Source organism: Podarcis gaigeae (genome assembly GCF_964106915.1).
Source record: "Podarcis gaigeae genome assembly, chromosome: 2".
Lineage (NCBI taxonomy): Eukaryota > Metazoa > Chordata > Lepidosauria > Squamata > Lacertidae > Podarcis > Podarcis gaigeae.
In genome coordinates this window covers 110,330,853-110,349,807 of record NC_139679.1, presented here as the reverse complement: position 1 = coordinate 110,349,807, position 18,955 = coordinate 110,330,853, and the positions used below count along the sequence as shown (strand labels likewise).

General features: G+C 46.5%; 2 protein-coding genes across 2 annotated transcripts in view; both read right to left on the bottom strand.

The window, feature by feature from the left end:
* The window catches only part of LOC310837885 (uncharacterized protein), a 54,667-nt gene extending 50,708 nt beyond the window's left edge, over positions 1-3,959 (bottom strand). The window contains exon 1 of the mRNA XM_083725102.1: positions 2,505-3,959. Coding sequence (XP_083581228.1) covers positions 2,824-3,789 — 966 coding nt within the window. The 5' untranslated portion in view covers positions 3,790-3,959 and the 3' untranslated portion in view covers positions 2,505-2,823. The remainder of the gene's footprint in view (positions 1-2,504) is intronic.
* The window catches only part of LOC310835743 (uncharacterized protein), a gene marked incomplete at its 3' end in the record, with an annotated part of 137,127 nt that overhangs the window by 73,987 nt on the left and 44,185 nt on the right, over positions 1-18,955 (bottom strand). The window lies entirely within an intron of this gene.

The window sequence follows — 18,955 nt, the reverse complement described above, 5'->3', positions numbered from 1 at the left end:
TAAAATCTCTCACCGCCTCCATTTCTTCCCCTTCTATTTGCCAGGAGGTGATGGGACCAGGGGCCGTGATCTTTTTTTTTTTTTTTATGTTGAGCGTCAGACCATATTTTGCACTCTCCTCTTTCACCCTCAATAAAAGGTTCTTTAATTCCTCCTCACTTTTTGCCATCAAGGTTGTGTCATCTGCATATCTGAAGTTGTTGATATTTTTTCTGGCAATCTTAATTCCGGCTAGGGATTCATCCAGCCCAGCCTTTTGCATGATGAATTCTGCATATACCGTATTTTTCGCCCCATAAGACGCACTTTTTCCCCTCCAAAAATGAAGGGGAAATCTGGGTGCGTCCTATGGGGCGAATGCAGGCTTTCGCTGAAGCTTGGAGAGCGAGAGGGGTCGGTGCGCACCGACCCCACTCGCTCTCCAGGCTTCAGGAAGACATCCGCAGCCTGGGCAGCCCTGCAGGAGGTCCGGCAGGGATGTCTAGGCTGCGGATAGCAGCCTGCTTCCTGGAGCGTCGGGCGCCCTGAAAGCAGAGCGCCCGGCGCTTCGGGAGCGCATCCGCAGCGTGGGGAGCCCTGCAGGGGTTCCCTGCAGGGCTCCCCACGCTGCGGATAGCAGCCTGCCGCCCGGCGGGCGGAGCGCCCTGAAGCAGAGCGCCCCGCGCGCCGGGCAGACATCCGCAGCGTGGGGAGCCCTGCAGGGGTTCCCCGCAGGGCTCCCCCCGCTGCGGATAGCAGCCTGCCGCCCGGCGGGCGGAGCGCCCTGCCGGACAGACATCCGCAGCGTGGGGAGCCCTGCAGGGGTTCCCCGCAGGGCTCCCCACGCTGCAGATAGCAGCCTGCCGCCGGCGGGCAGAGCGCCCTGAAGCAGAGCGCCCCGCGCGCCGGGCAGACATCCGCAGCGTGGGGAGCCCTGCAGGGGTTCCCCGCAGGGCTCCCCACGCTGCGGATAGCAGCCTGCCGCCCGGCGGGCAGAGCGCCCTGAAGCAGAGCGCCCCGCGCGCCGGGCAGACATCCGCAGCGTGGGGAGCCCTGCAGGGGTTCCCCGCAGGGCTCCCCACGCTGCGGATAGCAGCCTGCCGCCCGGCGGGCAGAGCGCCGTGAAGCAGAGCGCCCCGCGCGCCGGGCAGACATCCGCAGCGTGGGGAGCCCTGCAGGGGTTCCCTGCAGGGCTCCCCACGCTGCAGATAGCAGCCTGCCGCCCGGCGGGCGGAGCGCCCTGAAGCGGAGCGCCCCGCGCGCCGGGCAGACATCCGCAGCGTGGGGAGCCCTGCAGGGGTTCCCCGCAGGGCTCCCCACGCCGCAGATAGCAGCCTGCCGCCCGGCGGGCAGAGCGCCCTGAAGCAGAGCGCCCCGCGCGCCGGGCAGACATCCGCAGCGTGGGGAGCCCTGCAGGGGTTCCCCGCAGGGCTCCCCACGCTGCGGATAGCAGCCTGCCGCCCGGTGGGCGGGGCGCCCTGAAGCAGAGCGCCCCGCGCGCCGGATAGACATCCGCAGCGTGGGGAGCCCTGCAGGGGTTCCCCGCAGGGCTCCCCACGCTGCGGATAGCAGCCTGCCGCCCGGCGGGCGGAGCGCCCTGAAGCAGAGCGCCCCGCGCGCCGGGCAGACATCCGCAGCGTGGGGAGCCCTGCAGGGGTTCCCCGCAGGGCTCCCCACGCCGCAGATAGCAGCCTGCCGCCCGGCGGGCAGAGCGCCCTGAAGCAGAGCGCCCCGCGCGCCGGGCAGACATCCGCAGCGTGGGGAGCCCTGCAGGGGTTCCCCGCAGGGCTCCCCACGCTGCGGATAGCAGCCTGCCGCCCGGTGGGCGGGGCGCCCTGAAGCAGAGCGCCCCGCGCGCCGGATAGACATCCGCAGCGTGGGGAGCCCTGCAGGGGTTCCCCGCAGGGCTCCCCACGCTGCGGATAGCAGCCTGCGCCTGAGGCAGACATCGGCCAGCCCCACAAGCTCAGGGAGGCGCAGCGCCGTTCCTCGACCTGGTTCGGTTTCCCCGACCTGCTTTTGGGGGGGGGAAATAAAGGAAAATAATTTTTCCTTTATTTCCCCCCAAAAAAACTAGGTGCGTCCTATGGGACGGAGCGTCCTATGGGACGAAAAATACGGTAAGTTAAATAAGCAGGGAGACAATATACAGCCTTGCCGTACTCCTTTCCCAATTTTGAGCCAATCAGTTGTTCCATATCCAGTTCTAACTGTTGCTTCTTGTCCCACATAGAGATTTCTCAGGAGACAGATGAGGTGGTCAGGCACTCCCATTTCTTTAAGAACTTGCCATAGTTTGCTGTGGTCCACACAGTCATAGGGTTTTGCGTAGTCAATGAAGCAGAAGTAGTTGATTTTCTGGAACTCTCTAGCTTTCTCCATAATCCAGCGCATGTTTGCAATTTGGTCTCTGTTTCCTCTGCCTCTTCGAAATCCAGCTTGCACTTCGGGGAGTTCTCGGTCCACATACTGCTTGAGCCTTCCTTGTAGAATTTTAAGCATAACCTTGCTAGCGTTATGCTAGCGTTAATACATATATATGTGTATACAAATTTAAATACAATCACCAGAACATCACACGGGTTCCATGTATATAAAACTGATTTCTGCCTTGAGGAGTTTCTTGATGTGAATTAAATAGTGAACCTTGAGTGGAACGCTGCATACATTTATATGGCTTTTCATATGTGTGAATTTGCTCATGAATATTAAGGTCTCCACACTGTCTGAAGCTCTTTTCACACTCCTTACATTTAAATGGTTCCTGCCCTTTAAGAGTTTGTTGATGTATTTTACGTTTTCCACTTTCACTGAAGTTCTTTCCATATTCAGTCCATTGAAATTCTACCCCGTGTGAGTTCGTTGATGTCTTCTAAGTTTTCCACTTTCACTGAAGCTCTTTCCACACTCCATGCACTGAAATGGTTTCTCCCCTGTGTGAGTTCGTTGATGTATTCTAAGGGCCCAACTACGACTGAAGCTCTTACCACATTCAATACATTTAAATGGTTTCTCTGCCGTATGAGTTTGTTGATGTCTTTTAAGGTCTCCATTTTCACCAAAGCTCTTTCCACATTCAATGCATATAAATGGTTTCTCCCCCATGTGAGTTCGTTGATGTATTCTAAGGGTCCAACTACGACTGAAGCTCTTACCACATTCGATACATTTAAATGGTTTCTCTGCCGTATGAGTTCGTTGATGTCTTTTAAGGTCTCCGTTTTGAAAAAAGCTCTTTCCACATTCAATACATTTAAATGTTTTCTCCCCTGTGTGAGTTCGTTGATGTATTCTGATGGATCCATTTTGACTGAAGCCCTTTCCACATTCAATGCATTTAAATGGTTTCTCCCCTGTGTGAGTTCGTTGATGTATTCTGAGGGATCCATTTTTACTGAAGCTCTTTCCACATTCAATACATTTAAATGGTTTCTCCCCTGTGTGAGTTCGTTGAGGTATTCTGACGGGATCTATTTTCACTGAAGCTCTTTCCACATTCAATACATTTAAATGGTTTCTCCCTTGTGTGAGTTCGTTGATGTATTCTAAGGGTCCAACTATGACTGAAGCTCTTACCACATTCAATACATTTAAATGGTTTCTCCCCTGTGTGAGTTCGTTGATGTTTTCTGAGGGATTCATTTTCACTGAAGCTCTTTCCACATTCAATACATTTAAATGGTTTCTCCCTTGTGTGAGTTCGTTGATGTATTCTAAGGGTCCAACTATGACTGAAGCTCTTACCACATTCAATACATTTAAATGGTTTCTCCCCTGTGTGAGTTCGTTGATGTTTTCTGAGGGATTCATTTTCACTGAAGCTCTTTCCACATTCAATACATTTAAATGGTTTCTCCCCCATGTGGGTTTGCTGGTGTCTTCTAAGGTGTCCACTACGACTGAAGCTCTTTCCACATTCAATGCATTTAAATGGTTTCTCCCCAGTGTGAGTTCGTTGATGTTTTCTGAGGGATTCAGCTGATCCACTAAAAGCCGCTATACCGCTAATAGGGCTAATCCGCTAAGCTGTCAATGCGCTTGCTTCGCAAGACGAAAAAACCGCTATACGAAGAGCCTCACGGAATGGATTAATTTCGTCTTGCGAGGCACGACTGTATATGATTGGTCGAAATCGAAATGCTTTGTTTGAAATTATATAAATACCAATGCCTGGACCACATATGTGGTGGAGGTGTGAGGAAATTAAGAAATTTTCTATAGTAGTACACAAAGAACTAGAGAAGATGTTGAAAATATCAATAACAAACAAACCAGAGGCATATCTCCTTGGATTGACAGATGATGAGATACCATGGGGGCGGGGAGAGAGAATTTTTCCGTATGCAAGTACAGCTGCTAGAATAGTGATTGCTGCTAGGTGGAAGCCAAAAACTATACCCACAAAGGAGGAATGGATTTGTAAACTAAATGAATATTTAATTCTGGCAAAATTAACTGCTATAATAAGAAATCAGTTGAATCAAAAATTTAAAAAAGAGTGGAAATGTTTTGATGAATATATGGCAAAATATTGCTGAAAAATATATATGCTAATATGCCTAGATTAAAATGTGACGTAATGGATAGAAGAATAATTAGTAAGCAAAGATAATAAGAATATGTAGATGATTCGAGAAGGTTGTAGAATGAAAAGATTATTGTAAAGTGTATAATGTGGAGGAAGTCGAGTGGGGGGCGGAGGGAAGTGGGAGGAAGGAGAAAAGAATAATATGATGGACTGAGGAAATAGAAATGTAAATGTATGGGGGGATGGGGAGGAAATGGTGTTGGCTTTGGTATATCTGTATTGTAAAGTAATATGTGAAAACCAATAAAATAATTTAAATGGGGGGGGGAGAGTCAAAGCCATGAACATGATAATCTGACATATCAGGATCTGTACCAAGTAATATTTAATGACCATGTCCTTCATGGATCACTGCCTTGTCATGGCAAAGGGGCTTGAATAACTCAGAGACGCTATGAGCTATGCCCTGCTATGAGCTATGCCGTGCAAGGCCACCCAAGACAGACAGGTCAAAGTGGAGAGTTTTGGCTAAACGTGCTCCACCTGGAGCAGGAAACAGCAAGCCACGCCAGTATCCCTGCCAAGAAAGCTCCATGGTCGTATAAAAGTTATGACGCTGGAAGATGAGCCCCTCAGATCGAAAGGCATCCAACATGCTACTGAGGAAGAGCAGAGGGCAAGTACAAGTAGATCCAGAGCTGATGAAGCAGCTGGGCCAAAGAAAAAAGGTGTGCCTGGAAGTGAAAGGAAAGTCCAGTGCTGCAAAGAAAAATATATGAACCTGGAATATAAGATCCATGAACCATGGTAAGCTGGATGTGGTAAAAAATGAGGTGGCAAGAATAAATATTGACATTCTGGGCATCAGTGAACTATAATGGATGGGAATGGGCGAATTCAGTTTGCATGATCATCATATTCTACTACTGTGGACAAGATTCCCATAGAAGAAATGGAGTGGCCCTCTTAGTCAACAAAAGAGTGGCAAAAGCTGTACTGGGATGCAATCTCAAAAATGATAGAATGATCTCGATACGAATCCAAGGCAGACATTTAACATCACAGTAATCCAGGTTTATGCACCAACTAGCAATGCTGAGGGACGTGGGTGGCGCTGTGGGTTAAATCACAGAGCCTAGGACTTGCTGATCAGAAGGTCGGCGGTTTGAATCCCCATGATGGGGTGAGCTCCCGTTGCTCTGTCTCTGCTCCTGCCAACCTATCAGTTCGAACTGGTGCTGGAGAATCTGAAATTGACCAATTCTATGAAGACTTACAAGACTTTATAGAAGTGACACCAAAGAAGGATGTTCTTCTCATTATAGGGGATTGGAATGCTAAAGTGGGGAATCAAGAGATAAAAGGAACAACTGGTAAGTTTGGCCTTGGAGTTCAAAACGAAGCAGGGCAAAGGCTAATCGAGTTCTGTCAAGAGAACAAGCTGGTCATAACAAACACTCTTTTCCAACAACACATGAGATGACTCTACACATGCACATCACCAGATGGGCAGCATCAAAATCATATTAATTATATTCTTTGCAGCCAAAGATGGAGAAGTTCTATATAGTCAGCAAAAACTAGACCTGGAGCTGACTGTGGCTCAGATCATCAGCTTCTTATAGCAAAATTCAAGCTTAAACTGAAGAAAGGAGGGAAAACCACTGGTCCAGTAAGATACAATCTAAGTCAAATCCCTTATGAATACACAGGGGAAGAGAGGAACAGATTTAAGGATTTAGATTTGGTGGACAGAGTGCCTGAAGAACTATGGATGGAGGCTTGGAACATCATACAGGAGGCAGCAATGAAAACCCTCCCAATGAAAAAGAAATGCAAGAAAGCAAAGTGGTTGTCCAATGAGGCCAAACCGTGGGGGACAGAAGGCAAGCAAAATGCAAGGGAGATAGTTAAGATACAGAAAACTGAATGCAGACTTCCAACACATAGCAAGGAGAGACAAGAGGGACTTCTTAAATGAGCAGTGCAAAGAAATAGAGGGAAACAATAGAATGTGAAAAACCAGAGATCTATTCAAGAAAATTGGAGATATGAAAAGAACATTTTATGCAAAGATTACCATAATAAAGGACAAAAGTGGTAAGGACCTAGCAGAAGCAGAAGACATCAAGAAGAGGTTGCAAGAATGCACAGAGGAATTATGCCAGGAAGATATGGATGTCCCATACACCCCAGGTAGTGTGACTGATGACCTTGAGCCAGATATCCTGGAGAGCGAAGTCAAATGGGCCTTAGAAAGCACTGCTAATAATAAGGCCAGTGGAAGTGATGACATTCCAGCGTAACTATTTAAAACCTTAAAAGAGGATACTGTTAAGGTTCTATACTCAATATGCCAGCAAGTTTGGAAAACTCAGTAGTGGCCAGAGGATTGGAGAATATCAGTCTACAACGCAATCCCAAAGAAGGGCAGCGCTAAAGAATGCTCCAACTACTGCACAATTGTGCTCATTTCACACGCTAGCAAGGTTATGCTTAAAATTCTACAAGGCAGGCTTAAGCAGTATGCGGACTAAAAACTCCCAGAAGTACAAGCTGGAATTTGGAGGGGCAGAGGAACCACAGACCAAATTGCAAACATGTGCTGGATTAGGGAGAAAGCTAGAGAGTTCCAGAAAATCATCTACTTCTGCTTCATTGACTACGCAAATGGGAGTGCCTGACCACCTCAACTGTCTCCTGAGAAATCTCTATGTGGGACAAGAAGCAACAGTTAGAACTGGATATGGAACAACTGATTGGCTCAAAATTGGGAAAGGAGTACGGAAAGGCTGTATATTGTCTCCTTGCTTATTTAAGTTATATGCAGAGGACGAGATGGTTGGACAGTGCTCTCAAAGCTACTAACATGAGTTTGACCAGACTGCAGGAGGCAGTGGAAAACAGGAGTGCCTGGCGTGCTCTGGTCCATGGGGTCACAAAGAGTCAGACACGACTAAGTGACTAAACAACAACAACAATGTCCAATCAGCATCCCCTAATGTAGAAGCAATTCTGAGAATGTTCCTTTGAATGATGATTGCAAATTGCCATTTGTAAAGATCCGTTTCTCGACTGAAGAGGATAAAAAACGAATTTGGAACAACGTCTCAAGACATCTCCTTGTCTCAGTCCAGATTTGGGTCTCTGCCTCCTAGGAGTTTAGATGCACACGGTGGAGACATGTTGACTGCAGCAGGCGATGGCTCCCTCACATGTGTGAACAGCCTGGATGGCCACTGTCAGAGCCAGAGAACAGATGGATGTCAGGCCGACCTTGCATTCTTATCCCTTGCCCTATGCTCTCCCCACAGTGATGGGAGGTGGGCCAGGAAATAAACATTTTTATACATAAGAAAAGCAAATCATGGACTGAGAACATTAAGTTTTGGAAAGTTAAAAAAAGTTTTTTTTAATAAAAAAAAGTTTTTGTTTACCTCTGTTCTGAAATCTGCTTTTAAAGTAAATTGTGTCAATATATTTGGGTTTGTTTATAAAGAAGTGACTTGCTGCTCCCTAAAAGAGTCAGACATGACGAAGCGACTAAACAACAACAATGTCCAGTCGGCATTCCCGAATGTAGAAGCAATTCTGAGAATGTTCCTTTGAATGATGATTGCAAATTGCCATTTGTAATGAATTTAGAACAACAATGTCTCAAGATAAATTATGTTACGTCACCCTCATGTACATAGAAAGTGACAAGCTAAGCAGTTTATCATTTGATGATACCCTCAGTGACTTTGCTTTGGCAAAGGCAAGAAGGAAAGTATTGTAATTTAGATCATGTTTGTGTACTGTTTGTATACACAGTACACAATGAATCATGATAAAATTATACAGTTGAATGGGTATTGGGTAGATGCATTAATACAATTAGTCCTGTAAAATAACTTTTATGTACAGGTGTGTATAGTATTGCTATTATTTAAAATTGCGACATATTACTAGAAATACTGTCTTTTACACTCACTAAGTGTAACCGGGTACAAAGGTCTGCTTTCTCAATGAAGAATGTGGACTATTATGTTAATATTGATACTTATATAAAAATCCGGGCAGGAAGAAGCTTCTCTCTTTCCACAACGGAACACTCCCTCCCCCCCACTTCAAGGCCCCATTAAAAATACCAGCTCCCCGTCCTCCCGTCTCTTCTTCTCCCCGTCCCGGGGCTTCTCATCCTGGACCCCCACCCCTTGCCAAGCCCCTTCCCTCCTTCCCCGCCGCTGGCTTTGCACTCACCCGAAATACTGGCAGCAGCAGGAGCGACCCTGGGCAGCGCGGGCGGGAATGGGAGCCCCCTCCTGGGAGGCAGGATATCTCCGGGGGATACTTGTAAGGGGAAAGCCTTGCAGGACCCAGCCAATGGGGAGAGAAGGGAGGGAACCTGGGCTTCCAGTTGAAGGAACATATGCTACTTGCTTTAAGGGTTAAAGCCAGAAAGTGCAAGCTGCTAGAGAGAGACAGAGAAAGAGAGAGTGGGGCTGCTCCATACTGACGTAGGAAAGGGGGCTCGGCTTAAGCGGAACAACTGACCCGCCCCCTCTGTCCTCTGCCCTCGTCCTGCAAGGAATGCGGTGACTGCAAAGCGCTTCCGGGTGCAGCAAGCTTTGGTGGGGTGTGCGCAATGCAATACCCATAGTTGGGGTTGGGGTGGAGAGAGAGCAGGCAGGGAAGCGGTGGGTCAAGTGTGGGGGTATTGCAGCTCCTTCATCCTGGATGCAAATAAGAGATGGGGCCTCTTCCTGAAGGTTTTCTCTCTCTCTCTCTCTCTCTCTCTCTCTCTCTCTCTCTCACACACACACACACACACACACACACACAGAGAGAGAGAGAGAGAGAGAGAGAGAGAGAGAGAGAGAGAGAGAGAGAGATACGTTCCTCTGCATGCACACACAGAAGCACACACGGGTGGGGGGGGGGTTGCTGCTGATTCAGCCTCTTTGCAAAGAAGAGACAGGGGCCTCTTCCTGAAGGTTCTCTCTCTCTCTCTCTCTCTCTCTCTCTCTCTCACACACACACACACACACACACACATACAAACAGAAAAACGTTCGTCTACATGCACACACAGATCACACGAAGAGCCCTGTAGTTTGATCAAGCCCATCTAGTCCCTCACCCTGTTAGAATCATAGAATCGTAGAGATGGAAGGGGACCCTGAGAGTCATCTAGTCCAACCCCCTGCAATGCAGGAATCTCAGCACTGTCTCCTCATGGTGGCCAAGCCTGCAAGGAGGATGGGAGCCCAAGAGCATCTCTCCCCTTCTGGGAACTGCTATCAATTAAGCATAATAATATTAATATTACAACCACATTATTTATACCCGTTCATCTGGCTGGGTTTCCACAGCTACTAGGGCAGCTCCCAACAGAATATTTTTTAAAAACCAATGAAACATCAAACATTAAAAGCTTCTCCATACAGGGCTGCCTTCAGATGTCTTATAAAAGTCAGATAGATGCTTATTTCCTTGATATCTGACGGAAGAGCGTTCCAGAGTGGGTGCCACTACCAAGAAGGCCCTCTGCCTGGTTCCCTCTGCCTGGTTCTCTGTCGGCTTCTGTCAAAGAAGCAGAATCAGGAAGTTTTTAATGTCTGATGTCTTATTATGTTTTTATATTTTGCTGGAAGTCATACAAATTGCCTGGAGAATAATAATAACAGTAGTAATTATACCACTTTTTCAATCTGAAAAATTATTTGTACCAGTGCATTTGGAAGCATCAGAATAACGAGGTAATATATTCATACAAAAGCTTTGCTCCCGATTCCTTGCAATCCTATCGGCTGAATTTGATCCAAGTCCTGGGATAGCTCAGTTGGTAGAGCATGAGACTCTTGGGGTTGTGGGTTCGAGCCCCACCTTGTCAAAAAGATTCCTGCATTATAGGGTTTTCGGCTAGATGACCCTCTTGGTCCCTTCCAACTCTATGATTCTGTGGTCTATGAACCTCCCTTATTCACAATGAGGGAGCCACTACAATTTTTTAAAGCAATTTCTTGCATAATAGGAGTTTGCCTTTATAAAATTGGAGAGCGAAAGAAGAAGGAATCTCAGGGTGGGCTTTTTTTGTGGGGGGCATGACTTTTCTGGTCAGTGGGCAGGAGGAGCTTGGGTCTGTGGGACATGAAATTCGTAGCAGTCAGATACAACATTCCTAGAGTGGACATGCTAGGGGATGCTTTGTACAACCCAGGAGAAAACTTCCTGTTTCCTCCTGAGCTGGGACAAGCGCTTCCTCTACATGTGACTTGAAATAGGTGTGGCCTATTCTGGGTGTGCTTCATTCTTTCTTCTCCATTTTGTTTTTTTCTATGTGTTAGAAGTGACTGCTAAGTCGCAATCACTTGGGACTAACTCCCTTGGATTATGTGGCATCTGAATATAGACTGTATTTTTAATCAAGGCTTATATTGGCTTATATTTTGATCGATTCCTAAATTCACCAATGTTTCATGCCAGGCAGAGAAAAGGCCTTGACAATTCCTCCTTGGCAATTCCTCCTAGACAAGGGGCCCCTTTGATTTATAGCAGAAGACAATTCTTAAAGTCGTAAACAGGGAATTACAGGTCAAGAGTAAGGTTACATAGACCCAACATAATTAAGAGTTGGTAAATAGTAAAATAAAACCGTTAAATTTGAGCCACAGGACAGAAGGTCAAGAGCAAAGGAAGAGACTTTTTCCTTCACTTTTTATTTTGAGGCTGTAAACTGTTCCTTCCTTTTACTTTGAGGAGATTTATCCTTCTAAAAAGCTATATATGTTATGTATGAAATATGCTGGCTTAAATGTAATTATGCAAAGGATCTAGAAAGAAAGAAATGCTAAATTCTTATTTCATAGAGTCATATTGCTGTGAGACCAGAGGGGCAAAACGAGTCCAGCTCCCCTGCAAGACAGAAAGACGCCAGCAAGCACTCATGACAAATGGCTGTCAGGCATTTTGTTTAGAAATTCTCAAATGAAGGAGATCTTTCAATGTTGATGTGAACTCAATATCCTTGACATATGTTTAAGATAAAAATTTAAGATTAACCATTTGTTTTAGAAGGCAATAGAGCAAAGAGGGCAAGAGGTGAAGCTGGTAATTAAGATTCCATGTAAGATATATTATTACTTATATGTCATATATATAGCTCTTTGTCTCCCTTATAAGGGCAAGGAACTGGGTGTATCTTTTGGGGGTGTATCTTTTGTGATTGGTTCTACCAAACAGCCAATAGGAAATCCAATCAGGCTGATTGGACAGAGGCAGCCACAGAAGGAGCAAAGGGGGCTGGATTAAGGGAATATAAGTGCTGGCCATAATGGCAGGAGGCAGGCCAGAGCTTGGTAACCATATACCACTGAGCCTCTCATTTATTTGTCTGACAAATAAATTATTATTTTAATTTCTCTATTGCTGCGTTGAATATTTCATTCCAGCTAAGCGTTAACCACAAGCAGGGTGCTACATTTTATGGTGCCGTGACTCGGATAAGTGGTCTGCTGGAACGCAGCCCCTTCGCCCTATTGGACAGGGTACAAGAGAGAGGATCTTTAAACTGCTTCCCAGCGCGCACTGGTAACTTTTTCCAGGGGGAACGCAGAAGTCTCGTCTGTTTGGTACCCTGCTCATTGGCGGCGACGGACCGGGGGAAACAGGGAACCAACCAAGGGTAAGTGCAAAAAGGGATTTTTGGCCCTCCAATTAATTGGGAGGAAGAGAAGTCTTGATCAAACTTCTGCGTCTCAGTAAAGGGGAACTGAGTACGCTAGGTGGTTGGGTACATCAGATGGTGATCTGGTGTAGGAAAAAGGGAAGATTGGGAGGTAGAGTGTGGTTGAAGTATCTAGCGCATTGCATGTGTGAGAAAGTACAATGTGTAGCTGACCTAAGTGTGGAGTGAGTACTACTTCGTTTCCCAGTAAGGTGTGTGTGTGAGTGACTGAGAGGATACTTCACAGGGCCATACAATGGGAGTTGGGGGTTCAAAGGGGGGAAATACACCTCTTGAATGTATGTTGAATAATTTTAAGAAAGCCTTCTCGGGGGCATATGGAGTCAAAATGACGCCAGAGCGCTTGAGAACGTTATGTGAACTAGAATGGCCGAAACACAATACTGGATGGCCATCTCAGGGAACCTTTGATATAAATTTAGTAAACAAACTTTGGACTGATATCGCCAAAGAAACTGGAGGGTGCCCAGAACAATTTTCATATATAGACTCCTGGCTGAGCACATTAAATAAAAATCCTCCATGGATAAGAGAATTATTACAGAAGTTACAGGGAGACCTTAATCGATCAGCAAGCAATACAGCCAGGCGTATAAAGCTGCTAAAAGAACGCCTTGGGACAAATACCATCCCTTATGATTTGAGGCCCCTAGAGCAGAGTGAAGACAAAGGTTACGTAGTAGCCCCTCTCAGAAGAGTATTTGATGCACTTGAGGAGCCTGTGCTGGTTAAAGGGCAACCTGGACCACGGCCACCTTGAACTTCGAAAAACCTCAGGCTATGATGGACTTGGTGACCTCAATAGTAAATACTCATAGTCCTACTTGGACAGATTGTCGCCAGCTCCTGAATACTCTTTTCACCACTGAGGAAAGGAGAGACATAATTGAAAAGGCACAGATATATTTGCGTGAGCAGGCCAGAGTGGGAAATATTTTTAATACTGACCGTCATCTCCAAGATAACTTTCCTTGGAAGATCCTAATTGGGATCCAAACAATGCAATTCACCTGGCCAGACTTACCACCTACCGCCAGACGCTTGTGCAAGGCATCTGCAGGGCATGCCAGAAGCCCACTAATATGTCTAAAGCAGGGGTGTCAAACTCAAATTCATCGGGGGCCGCATCAACAGTTTGGTCACCCTCAAAGGGCCGGTTGTATCTGTAGGACTATGTGTCCACTCTTTATTTGTATGGTGCATGTATGGGGATATATTTATACTACTGCTGGCATTATATCACTCCGTTTCTCCTCTCTTCTACAATGGGAATAACCATGGCCTACCTCCTAGGATTGTTGTGAGATCACATTAAGTGTGTGCAGTCGGGTACTGCTGCTGCAAGGCTGAAAACAAGAAACCAGCTCCCTAAAATACAAGCTGGCAATAGCCCATTATGTGGGTCAGAGGCGGCTCTGGTGCAAGTTCAGCTTTTCTGCGGAGCTCAGAGAGGCATTTGCCACCCTAACCCACCACGCTCCGTTGGCCCCAGTGTCTGTTGCGTGTGCCCCGGGGGGGGGGGATTATCGCCACGAGGCTTCCGGCAGGTGCTTCACCCAGGAGGGAGAGGGCCCAGCCTGCCTCCATCTCTTACGGCCCTGCACCCCAGGGACCAGGCCGGGCTGTGCCAAGCCTGCAAAGGAAAAGCACAGGCTGCTTTAATATCCCCATGTGCTTGCTGACAACCTCCCACTCCACAGCACCAACAACCGGCCCTTAAGGTGGCACGGGCCAGCAGCAGCAGCAGGTGACACAACTTCGGCTGCCATCTCTCCAGCAGAGCAAGGCGCCGACGCCGACGCTGCTCGGCTTCCTCCGGCCAAGCTTCCCCTGGTGCGCGGGTTATGTTTTCGTGCTCTCTTTATTTATTTTTTTTGCAGCAGCGACCTTGCTCAGCCAGCACCCGTTGCACGTGGGTTGCTTGGAGGGGGGCACGCACAGAGCGACCCGAGCGGCTTTCCGAGCCAACCCTCCTCAAGCCCACCTTAACAAGGGCCTAGGCTTGCTAACTTTGCAGCTAGACCTCGGTGTTTGTACGCACTGCAGAAAATGTGCAGGACTTTAAAGGTGCAGGGACCGCCCCGCATCCAGCCTGCCTTTCTGGGAGGAGAGGGAGAAACCCGAAAGGGCACCGCGCGGCTGGGTTGGGTTGCAAATCAAGCGTGTGAAAGGGTTGCCTTTTGCAGAGCCGGACAGGCGCGGAAGGAGCGTTCCTGCCTTTGTCATTGATAAAAGGGCTTGCGGGGGAAGCGGGGGCGGCCCTAACAGACACCAGGAATTGCTGGCTACACGGGCCTTGTGCTTGACACCCGTGGTCTAAAGTCTCAGGAGGGTAGATGTGTTACCCATAACACTGTTTCGTGTTCGGTGCGCACCCACAAAAAGACTTAAGTTGTCACCTTTTGAGCTCCTGTATGGGAGGCCGCCCTCCTTTGTTCAGGATATTCCAACTGACCTCAAACAAATAGGAGACCATGTGACACAGGGACAAGTGCAATCTCTCCCGTGTTTTTGTCTCTCTCCCGTGTTTGTTTGTTTTTTTTTTATCTTAACAGGTGGGCCCTCAAGCACACGCCGTGCAGCATTGCCAAGCCGATTCATCAGCTCCAGGCTGGCATAGCGTATGGGTGAAAGAGTGGAAACGTGATCCACTTGCACCAAAGTGGCGTGGACCTTACACCGTCTTGCTCTCTACTCCAACAGCGGTGAAGGTACCTGAGGTGACCCCCTGGATTCATCACTCTCGTTTGAAGAAGTCCAAAGGCAGTTGGATGTGCAAAGGTGACCCCTCTAATCCTTTAAAACTGACTCTCTCCAAAAACCCCTGTATCTAGCCCTACCGGGAACGGACTAGGTCACGGGCAACATTTGACGACCGGCCTGCTGCAGCCACAACCTGGAAGCTGGCTGACCTGCGCACGCCTGAAGCTTGAGGAGCGTCTGAACCAGCGACTGTGAACGGGAAGATTCTCTTATACAATTGATTGACTGCCCCCTTGTGGAACAATTATAAGTGATATTACTCATTGGGGATCCTCGGGATATATGTTTTGGTCTTGGTGGTTCCCCATTTCTGTCACTGGGGGAATTATATTGGGGCTAATAATTATTTGCTATCACAATAAGGTAATCTTTTGTGGAAGGAATGCATATACTAGACATCAACATGATTTTATTATTAATCCTGATCCCTTGGGAAGGGGAAGGGTCCTTGAATCTGACCAAATTGGCTAAATATGGATTCAGCCATGACCACAATATGTGGGTAGGTTTAGCTGAAATGGTAGCCAATGTTGCAAATAGGACCAATTGCCTTGTTTGCTCTCTTGGGCCAGATGATTCAGAGGGAGGTATGCCCTTATTACCGATACCATTAGATGCCATTGGTATGGTAAGCGAAATGCCACACCAAACAGAAATACAGAATTTCCCCGGATGGAACTCAACTAAACCATTACGAGTTATACCTGTACAAGGGGAATTCTGTGTACATAAATCATCAGATGCAGCTGATTCTCCCATGATAGGCTCTTCTCATTGTCACTATACTTGGGATTATATTAAGAATAGTCATACCTGGGCACACGGTACTACCTATCGAACTCGGAATACCTTGCCCTGTGCACCTTCATTTATTCACGCATGGAAAGTGGTGTGGAACATAACTGTGACAGAAAAAGGCAATCTAACATACTGCACTGTGAACTCTCTACCTCTTTTGGTATTTCGCCTTCTGTACTCCACGTACCAAAAACCTCAGACCCGATGGTTGTGGTGGATATGTGGAGAATGGGCATACAAAAAGCTCCCTTCCAAATGGAGTGGGACTTGTTTCCTGGGATGGGTATTACCACCAATGTGGATTATGCCCACTAGTTCAACCAAGCGTACACGAAGGAATGCTGATATTTCTCATATAGCAGGAGGAAGTACCCAAAGTTGGAGCGGTACTGATGATTGGCCGCCAGAGCGCATTATAGCCTATTATGATCCTGCCTCCTGGAATCCTGGTGAGCTCATACAAGGGGCACGGGATCCTATTTATAATCTAAACAGAATAACTCGATTGCAAGCAGTAGTGGAACTTGTAACCAATGCAACGGCCCAGAGTTTGAGACTTATTGCACAACAGTTGGATGAAAGTAGAGCCGCCATTTTGCAGCTGAAAATGGGAATGGATTATGTACTTGCCAGGCAGGGAGGCCTATGTGGAGTCTTGAACTTGACAGGGAATGCCTGTTGCTTTAACATTTTTGATAATGGTGAGGCAATGTCACAGGACTCAAAGGGATATTATTGTCTTGCTTGTTTTTCTTGACAGTAGTGGTAATGGTTTTATGTATGATGCCATGTATCATTTCATGTTTTAGAAGTACAATTAACAAGATGGTTTCAAATGAAACTTTACCTCATATCATGGCCCTATACAGAGCCTTACCTCAGGAATATGATGAAAATCAAGCTATCAAGGACGCTTGGTAGGCAAGGTCCTTGAGCTTGAAAGGGGGGAATGTGGCATCTGAATATAGACTGTATTTTTAATCAAGGCTTATATTGGCTTATATTTTGATCGATTCCTAAATTCACCAATGTTTCATGCCAGGCAGAGAAAAGGCCTTGACAATTCCTCCTTGGCAATTCCTCCTAGACAAGGGGCCCCTTTGATTTATAGCAGAAGACAATTCTTAAAGTCGTAAACAGGGAATTACAGGTCAAGAGTAAGGTTACATAGACCCAACATAATTAAGAGTTGGTAAATAGTAAAATAAAACCGTTAAATTTGAGCCACAGGACAGAAGGTCAAGAGCAAAGGAAGAGACTTTTTCCTTCACTTTTTATTTTGAGGCTGTAAACTGTTCCTTCCTTTTACTTTGAGGAGATTTATCCTTCTAAAAAGCTATATATGTTATGTATGAAATATGCTGGCTTAAATGTAATTATGCAAAGGATCTAGAAAGAAAGAAATGCTAAATTCTTATTTCATAGAGTCATATTGCTGTGAGACCAGAGGGGCAAAACGAGTCCAGCTCCCCTGCAAGACAGAAAGACGCCAGCAAGCACTCATGACAAATGGCTGTCAGGCATTTTGTTTAGAAATTCTCAAATGAAGGAGATCTTTCAATGTTGATGTGAACTCAATATCCTTGACATATGTTTAAGATAAAAATTTAAGATTAACCATTTGTTTTAGAAGGCAATAGAGCAAAGAGGGCAAGAGGTGAAGCTGGTAATTAAGATTCCATGTAAGATATATTATTACTTATATGTCATATATATAGCTCTTTGTCTCCCTTATAAGGGCAAGGAACTGGGTGTATCTTTTGGGGGTGTATCTTTTGTGATTGGTTCTACCAAACAGCCAATAGGAAATCCAATCAGGCTGATTGGACAGAGGCAGCCACAGAAGGAGCAAAGGGGGCTGGATTAAGGGAATATAAGTGCTGGCCATAATGGCAGGAGGCAGGCCAGAGCTTGGTAACCATATACCACTGAGCCTCTCATTTATTTGTCTGACAAATAAATTATTATTTTAATTTCTCTATTGCTGCGTTGAATATTTCATTCCAGCTAAGCGTTAACCACAAGCAGGGTGCTACAATTATAGTTTATGTATAGATATAGATATACTTTTGTAACTTAAGCCTGCCTTCAGGAATCTAATTGTGAACTGAATGAAAATGAATAAACTACCTGTATATTGATTTTAATAAGATTGTTGTGTCTACACTTTTAAAGAGGGATAACAAGGGATCTTATCAGGAATCTTAGTGAGGCTCAGATGAGCCTGCAACAAGCGTACCGCTGTGCAAATTTGAAAAGGAGAATGTTTGAATTATGCTAAGATAAAGAACTTGTTAACGCAAGTTAGTATGGATATCATCAAATATATCCTCTCCTGCCTTTCTAACATTCCCACAAGTCAATCGCTAGCTAGAGATCTAGATTTGGTCCAGATTTGGGTCACTGCCTCCTGGGATTTTAGACACACATGTAGCCTTATGAGGCTTTGCCCTCGGGTGGGAAAAATATTGCGCCTGGGAAAGGGAAGTGGGAGTCAACAGACACTCAAGGAATAGTTTCAGAGAAAGGCTTTTTATTTCTACCATTCATGACCTGGTAGAAGGAGCAAGTGTGATAAGTCACAAAAAGCATGCACGAAGTTGACAGTCCTGTGCACAAGCATATATACCCCTTTCCAGTTCTCTCCTCCTTTCTCCTCCTTTTCCAGGAGTCCTGCCCCATGAGTTCCTCTGAGCATGAACAGAAAGCTGTCTTGGGACTACTGGACTCTTCCCAGGAAAGGGGGAATGAGAAGCCGAGGGGGTGGGTCAAGGAGCCCTGGTGGTTCAGCATGTCCAAGATGTTGCAACCAAATGAGATAAGGTTTCTCAGGCTTGAGTATTCTTGGCAATGACAGAGCCTATTCATTAGCCTTTAAAAGTAACATTTTTGCCTTTTGCCACAGCATCTTGTGAGAAAAGCAGAGAAGAGCAGAGAAAAGCTGTTTTGGATTTTTAGAAGACAAAAGGAGTTTTGGACAGTTTTGAGGCCTGGTTGATTATTGAAGCCTGGGGTGATTTCACAGACAGGATTTGGGTATTCTGTCCCTTCACACACACGGTCGCCACATGCTGACTGCAGCAGGCAATGGCTCCCTCGCATGTGTGAACAGCCATTGGGGGTCACTCTCAAACACCACAGAAACTGGGCATTGCTTT